Source organism: Anomaloglossus baeobatrachus, chromosome 8 (assembly GCF_048569485.1).
Source record: "Anomaloglossus baeobatrachus isolate aAnoBae1 chromosome 8, aAnoBae1.hap1, whole genome shotgun sequence".
Lineage (NCBI taxonomy): Eukaryota > Metazoa > Chordata > Amphibia > Anura > Aromobatidae > Anomaloglossus > Anomaloglossus baeobatrachus.
Window position 1 is genome coordinate 39,188,970 of NC_134360.1, and position 8,787 is coordinate 39,197,756.

The following is an 8,787-nucleotide window of genomic DNA, read 5'->3' on the forward strand; positions in this document are numbered from 1 at the left end:
CTAAGCCGAAAAACAAGAAGTGTAAGCAGAGGTGAGTGCAACCATGCTTCTGACACTGCTCATTCATTAGCATGTTAGCATGTCCACAGGGGCATGCCTACATGCTAAAGGGGCCGACTACCCAAGGGAAGTAATGCCCTTTTGACTAGTCAATGGCCTCAATAGCATATGATAAAAGATCTTTAGAAATACTTTTTCTAAAGATCTCTATCTATGCTACTAGAAACAGGGACAGGTAGGCAGGGATTAGCAATATGCACCCAAAACTGCTTGTAGTTCTGGGTGCATATTGCACCTGACAGGTTCCCTTTAGGCTATGTCCGCACTTTGCTTTTTTGCTGCTTTTTCAACTGCAGCGTTTAATGCCAAAATGGATGTGTTCTGCTTTTCAAGCATAGTCTATGGGAATTTGGGTTTCTTGTGCGCACTATGCTGTTCAAAATGCTGCCTTTTTGTGGCAGAAATTGGGGCAAAACCTCTGCTTTTCAAAGAAGCAACATGTCAATTGTTTTTGCCATTTGCGCTTTGAACTGCAAAGCTGAGTTTTTGCCCAAATTTCTGCCACAAAAAGGCTGCAGTTTGAACAGCATAGTGCGCACAAGAAACCCAAATTCCCATAGACTATGCTTGAAAAGCAGAACACAACCATTTTGGCATTAAACGCTGCAGTTGAAAAAGCAGCAAAAAAGCATGTAAAAAGCAAAGTGCAGACATAGCCTTAAACAGTATGTACAAGCAGCCCTGAAGAAGCAGGGCGAAACGCGCATCGGGGTGGAGGGACATGGTATCATGCCTTGAGCTGAGTACTGTAGGATTCTAGTTTCCTAAAATATATTTTTGGACATCTTTGATGATGTGCACACCAGGAAGAGACCTGTCAATCACCTGCAGCCACGCTGGGAGAAGCCCGATCAGGGGGTAGGCTTCCTTTAAAGAGGTCATACACTGCAGTGACCAGTGGGGCTGGCTGACTGCCCCATATTAACAGCTAGGGAGAAAGCGGGCCCCTTTCATATAAACATTCCTGTGTGCGGCAAATTTCTTTACTTTAGATGCAATGGAACAAGTACAATATAAATATTATACAGTCGCCCGCGGTTTTTACAGGATTTTTACAGTCATGTGGCAAGTGCAGACCTAGCGGGACATCATACGATTATTTTTCACCACACATCAATTAAACTTAAACTTCTACAGAAAGTCACAAAGTTGCAGGACAATGACATCACTGCAGTGTGCTGACGTCATACACATTGAGTGCAGGTATGACGTCACAGCTGCAGGGCAGGCGATGACGTCACATACAGGGTAACCTATCAGAACCCCAGAGCACTGTACAGCCGCTCACCTTGATCCTCTCCAGGTAGGAGGCCGGCACGTAGCCCGTGTCCCCGCTGCTGCAGCGGCTGGCCAGCCACCAGTGCTGGTTACACCGCTCCAGTATCAGGAAGTTCTCCCCGGCCCCAAACTGCAGCGAATTGGGCTCCGGAGAGCGAAAAGCGTACAGAGCTCGGTACATGGCGGAACCGTCCTCACCGGGCCGGACCCTGACTGACTGAGCGCGCCCCCGAGGCTGAAAAATTCCCGTCCGTCATGTGACCACCCCCCCTGCGCGAGCACATACACAAAATAACGCAGGGCGCGCGCACTGGCCCACACTGCGCACGCGCCTGCTGCTGTGTTTATTTTCCCAATTCTCTCTCTTTTTTTTTTTTTTTTTTTGTAAAGCCAAACTTTATTTAAAAGTAACAACAGGCAAATTTAGCCAATTCCTGGTCTTCCCCAAAAAATTAAGTGAAGTTTACTAAAAAAAAACCCATAAAACCATGGCCAAGATCTGTCATTCTCCAGGTGTTTACCGTTCACTACTTCGAATTAAAAAAAACAGGATCAGACTACATATAGTTTCTTTGTAGTCTGTTCCCATGGAGACGCATAGAAACAACAAAAAGATTGATAACATCGTTTCAGTGTTAATTTTACAAGTAAAAAATATATATATTTTCCCCCTTTGCCCTTTTTATCAGGCTAGGTTCACATTTCCGTTGTTTTGCATCAGTCACAATCTATCGCCTTGAGGAATTACGGTATCCTGTAAAATATTTTGCAGGAATCCAGTTTTTCCCCATAGACTTCTATTAGTGACGGATTGCGACTGATGACCTTGCGTTGCATCCGCTGCGTCGCGGTCAGTCGTTTTTTAACTGACCGCCGGGCGGGAGCAACGCAGAAGGCTAGGTTCACATTTCCGTTGTTTTGCATCAGTCACAATCCGTCGCCTTGAGGAATTACGGTATCCTGTAAAATATTTTGCAGGAATCCAGTTGTTCCCCATAGACTTCTATTAGTGGCGGATTGCGACTGATGACCTTGCGTTGCATCCTCTGCGTAGCGGTTAGTCGTTTTTTAACTGACCGCCGGGCAGCGCAGAATGTAACGTTTTTCGGGCCGTCAAAATTAACGCACCGCGCAGGAATCCGTCGCCATCCGTCACGCTTGTAATGTATGTCTATGGTGCTGGATTCCATCTTAATCCGTCTTACGACGGAATCCAGCGCTGGATTCCGTCATGCTCTACTGAGCATGCCCAGCATGTTTGGCACACCCACTGGGCTGTCCCAAACACAAACGGATCATGACTGATCCGTCAAAAAACGGATGGACAGCGGCTGCAACAGACGCAACGGATCAGTTTTTTCACAGGATTCCTGTGAAAGGAATCCTGTAAAAAACACATCCGTTGTATCAGTTGACAACTAAAAAACGACTGATCCGTTGCTGACGGACCTGACGAATTTAAAACAACGGAAGTGTGAACCTAGCCTTAGGGAAGGATCACATGGGACATAAGCGCTGCAGATCGTCTTTCTGTTCTTGCAAGTGGAAAATCCATTGCAGAATTTAGTAGGAAAGAGGGGACATTTTCTGCACGGACATTGGCCTGCATGATGTGGATTGAACAAGGTTCTGGAAGAAATAAAATGTGAATTTTGCAGAGGATTTCCTGTCTCTAAATCCGGCGCACTTGCAATGATCAGTTGCATAGAAGCAGCACCGCTGCAGACAATCACAGGCTTCAGTAATCACAATTGTCATCATGACTTTCACAGCGCGGCTTTAAGGCTGGAGACACATGAGCGTATGGCATCGGATGCAATATGCTAATGACCCTCAGCTCCTGCTCTGTCGCGAGCGTGGGCCAAGTGTCATTATACTGTGATCCGATCCTGCATTCGGATCACAACTGTGGAGGAGAGGGAGGGACTAATCTACCAATTTCCTCCATTATCAACTGATGTGATTATCGCACTGCACTCCCGTGTCATCCAAGTGAAGTGCGATGTTCCACTCATACCCATAGACTTGTATGGGTATTAAGGCCGCTTTACACGCATTTGCTGGCGATGTCGAGCGTGATAGCACCCGCCCCCGTCGTGCGGCCGATATGTGGTGATCGCTGCCGTAGAGAAAATTATCGCTATGGCAGCGTCACACGCACATACCTGCTCTGTAACGTCGCTGTGACCGGCGAACCGCCTCCTAAGGGGGCGGTTCGTTCAGCGTCACAGCGACGTCACAGCAGCGTTACTGAACCGCCACCCAATAGAAAAGGAGGGGCGGAGATGAGCGGGACGTAACATCCCGCCCACCTCCTTTCTTCCTCATTGCCGGCGGCCGCAGGTACGGTGAGGTTCCTCGTTCCTGCGGCGTCACACACAGCGATGTGTGCTGCCGCAGGAACGACGAACAACATCATACCTGCAGCAGCAACGATAATCGAGAATAGGGGGGCATGTCACCGATTAGCGATTTTGAACGTTTTTGCGACGATTCAAAATCGCTCATAGGTGTCACACGCAACGACATCGCTAACGCGGCCGGATGTGCGTCACAAATTCCGTGACCCCAACGTCGTAGCGTGTAAAGCGGCCTTTAGTGAATATGGATTGGATTAGGCTGGTTTCACATCAGCGGTATACTGCCGCACTGCCGGATCCGGCACAAGGGCAGTATAGTACAATACAGTTCACAGACAGTGCGGCAAGCCCCGGTCACATGCTGTCACATGCTCCGGTCACATGACCGCATGTGCCCGGAGCTTGCCAGTGAACTGTATTGTACTGTACTGCCCTTGTGCCGGATCTGGGAGTGCGGCAGAAAAACGCTGATGTGAAACCAGCGTTACACCTGCAGTATGCCGCAATTGTCCGATTAGGGCTGAGAAAAAAATTGCAGATGGGAACGGCCCCATAGAGTAACATGGTTCCGACTGCACTTATACATACCTACATCCATTTTCACCTCCTTGTGGCTGGTTTCACATCTGCGTTTTTCTGCCGGGAGGCAGAAAAAAGCAAAACGCATGTTGCCGTATCCTGTTGAATTGGACTTGAACACATGCAAACGCAAGTCTAATTTACTGGATCCTGTGATTTGCATTTCGTGAGTCTTGTGGTCAGGAAGAGAGAGAGAGAGATATAGAGAGATAGATAGATAGATAGATAGATAGATAGAGATAGAGATAGATAGATAGATAGAGATAGAGATAGAGATAGAGATAGAGATAGATAGATAGATAGATAGATAGATAGATAGATAGATAGATAGAGATAGAGATAGATAGATAGATAGATAGATAGATAGAGATAGATAGATAGAGGGATAGATAGATAGATAGATAGATAGATAGAGATAGATAGATAGATAGATAGAGGGATAGATAGATAGATAGATAGAGGGATAGATAGATAGATAGATAGATAGATAGATAGATAGAGGGATAGATAGATAGATAGAGGGATAGATAGATAGATAGATAGATAGATAGATAGATAGATAGATAGATAGATAGATAGATAGATAGAGGGATAGATAGATAGATAGAGGGATAGATAGATAGATAGATAGATAGATAGATAGATAGAGGGATGGATAGGTAGAGATAGATAGATATAGATAGATAGATAGATAGATAGAGGGATAGATAGATAGATAGATAGATAGATAGATAGATAGATAGATAGATAGATAGATAGATAGATAGAGGGATAGATAGATAGATAGAGGGATAGATAGATAGATAGATAGATAGATAGATAGATAGATAGATAGATAGATAGATAGATAGATAGAGGGATAGATAGATAGATAGAGGGATAGATAGATAGATAGATAGATAGATAGATAGATAGATAGATAGATAGATAGATAGATAGAGGGATGGATAGGTAGAGATAGATAGATATAGATAGATAGATAGATAGATAGATAGATAGAGGGATAGATAGATAGATAGATAGATAGATCATAAGCCATGGACTTCCATAGCCCCCATCCTAGAAGTGCCCCCACAGTCCCCACCTTGGATGTGCCCCATCCATCCTTCCTACAGTCGCCACCCACCATCCCCACAGCCCCAGTCCCTAATGTACACTTGCTTTGGCAAAACTAATTTGTATTTGGTCCTGCCAATAAAGCTTATTTGATTTGATTTGATTTGATAGATAGATAGATAGATAGAGGGATAGATAGATAGATAGATAGATAGATAGAGGGATAGATAGATAGATAGATAGATAGATAGATAGATAGATAGATAGATAGATAGATAGATAGAGGGATGGATAGATAGAGGGATGGATAGGTAGAGATAGATAGATAGAGATAGATAGAGATAGATAGATAGAGGGAGGGATAGATAGATAGATAGATAGATACATAGATAGATAGATAGATAGATAGATACATAGATAGATAGAGGGATGGATAGATAGAGATAGATAGATAGATAGATAGATAGATAGATAGATAGATAGATAGATAGATATATGATAGATAGATAGAGAAAGATAGATAGATAGATAGATAGATAGAGGGATACATAGATAGATAGAGGGAGGGATGGATAGATAGAGGGATGGATAGGTAGAGATAGATAGATAGAGATAGATAGATGATAGATAGAGATAGATAGAGATAGATAGATATATGATAGATAGATAGAGGGAGGGATAGATAGATAGATAGATAGATAGAGGGAGGGATAGATAGATAGATAGATAGAGGGATGGATAGATAGAGATAGATAGATAGAGATAGATAGATAGATAGATAGATAGAGATAGATAGATATATATATAGTGTGTTTCAGGCCATGTTTTGTACTGCAAAACGGATCCTTCAAGCCGCATACAACCGCAACTGTGAAAACCGGATCTGGCGCCCATTGAAATACATTGCAGCTACTGCCGCAATGTACAGGATCCGGTGAGATGCAGTTTTTGAACGGAGGGGAAAAACGCAACATGTTGTGTTTTTGCTACAAGGTAAAAAACGTCAACTCACCGGATTCTGACATAGCCGCATGCAGATGCATGCAAATGCATGTTGCCGCAAGTCCATTGACATTGCATTGAGCTGACAACGGATGCGGCAACATGCGTTTTGCGTTTTTCTGCCGACCGGCAGAAAAACGCTGATGTGAAACCAGCCTTACCAGTTTTCTAAAAAAAAAATTGGAGTAATTGTTGGGGAACTGTACACCTGCTTGTCTGCATTGGCTCTAGGATTTGTTGGCCCCTTTTTACATTTTATTTTTCTTTCTCTCCTTCCAAGAGCTATAATTATTATTTATTCTTCAGTTGATTTTTATCATTGTTTTTAACATTATATTTTAGGCCCCTTAGAAGACTTGTACAATACACTGTAATATTGCAAAGTCTTCTAAATTTACTGATTTTCACAATGGACACACATGGTGGAATCCTGCAGCGTCATGGGGAGGGGGGTAATGAGGGTTGGAAGGACACCTCTACACATTTATACCCTCTTAAATGTCTACATCTGAGGAATTAGGGTATGACCGCACTTTCCGTTTCCACCTGCGTTTCAAATGCTTTTTAGGTCCGTTTTGAACTGCGTTTTCATGCCAGAAGGCATGCGTTTTGCTTTTCCATAATAGTCTATGGAAAATGTAGATTTCTAGTCCGCACTTTGCGTTTTAAAATGCTGCGTTTAATTTGCATAATTTGTGGCAAAAAAACATGCGTTCAAAGAAGCAGCATGTCAATTGTTTTTGCGATTTATGCAGCATTTTGCTAACATTGAAGTCAATGAGAAATGGCAAAAACCAAGAAACTTTAAATTTCCTGCGTTTTACCTGCTTTTTAGGTGCAGAAAACATGCGTTTTGAACACACAAAACGCATGCTTTTCTAACATTAAATTAATGGAATCATATGTCCCTTTACACACACACATAATCCGACAATTAAATTAAAGAAAATTATGATTTTATTGCTATTTTAGCATTAAATATGATAAAAACGCTATAATTTCATGAAATATAACTTTTTTCTTTATTAATTCACAAAATATAAATGTATTGGGGGTTTTTTCTCTTTTTTTCTTTCTGTTTGACTGTGTAAACTTTATTTAGCAGTGTCTTGATGTTCAAACCGCATCTGTCAAAACGCAGGTGAAAAAGCAAGTAAATATGCATGCTTTTTCAGCGCTAAATTTCTGGAAAAGCCAACTTTGGCTAAATCAATTAAGGCAAAATGGTGCGTTCTAAACTGCATGTAGGGCAACGCAAAGTGCGGTCATACCCTAAAAGGAACTAAGTACAAGCGCTCGGTGCATCATGGCGTAGCCAAATATTTAAGTGCACTCTCACATCTACTTGTTTACCCTCTGTCTCCACCCTTCACTGGCTCTATGAAGTCAGAGCTGTCAATCAAGGAGGAGTGGGGGGGTACAGGTAGAGGAAAAGAAGCAGGTAGGAAGGTACACATATTTTTGTCTGTGCCATGATGCACCAAGCATCTGTACTTGGTTTGAACACAATCAAAGCCCTTAGGCGGGCTTTGCACGTTGCGACATCGCAAGCCGATGCTGCGATGTCGCACGCGATAGTCTCCGCCCCCCGTCGCAGGTGCGATATCGTGTGATAGCTGGCGTAGCGAAAATTATCGCTACGCCAGCTTCACATGCTCTCACCCGCCCTGCGACCGTCGCTCTGGCCGGCGACCCGCCTCCTTCCTGAGGGGGGCGGGTCGTGCGGCGTCATAGCGACGTCACACGGCAGGCGGCCAATAGCGGCGGAGGGGCGGAGATGAGCAGGATGTAAACATCCCGCCCACCTCCTTCCTTCCGCATATCCTACGGAAGCCGCAGTGACGCCGGTAGGAGATGTTCCTCGCTCCTGCGACTTCACACACAGCGATGTGTGCTGCCGCAGGAGCGAGGAACAACATCGGACCGTCGCGTCAGCGTAATTATGGATTACGCCGACGCTGCACCGATGATACGATTACGACGATTTTGAGCTCGTTAATCGTATCATCTAGGCTTTACACAGTACGATATCGCATGCGATGCCGGATGTGCGTCACTTTCAATTTGACCCCACCGACATCGCACCTGCGATGTCGTAGTGTGCAAAGCCCGCCTTAGACTTGAGTGCAGGCTGTACAACACAGCCAGCAACAGAGCTTGTATAAAGCATGCTTAGCTCACGTCACGAGCCTATTCTATACGTGTAAGGCTAAGTTCACATTTCCGTTGTTTTGCATCAGTCACATGCGTTGCTTGACGCATGTGACTGATGCGTTGTACAACAGATGACAACGGTGACAAAGAAAAGAATTTCTTTGTCGGACTCCGTTGTGTGCGGGGGGCGGAGTTCGGGGGCGGAGCTGAGGACGTCAGTGCCGCGGTCTGCGTGGCTGGGGACAGGTGAGTGAGTGAGTGTGTGTGTGTGTGTATGTATGTAAGTGTGTGTGTCTGT

At 44.3% G+C, this 8,787-nt stretch overlaps 1 protein-coding gene across 1 annotated transcript in view; it reads right to left on the reverse strand.

The window, feature by feature from the left end:
• The window catches only part of NCKIPSD (NCK interacting protein with SH3 domain), a 104,347-nt gene extending 102,752 nt beyond the window's left edge, over positions 1 to 1,595 (reverse strand). The window contains exon 1 of the mRNA XM_075321492.1: positions 1,349 to 1,595. Coding sequence (XP_075177607.1) covers positions 1,349 to 1,519 — 171 coding nt within the window. The 5' untranslated portion in view covers positions 1,520 to 1,595. The remainder of the gene's footprint in view (positions 1 to 1,348) is intronic.
• Positions 1,596 to 8,787: the final 7,192 nt, after the last annotated feature.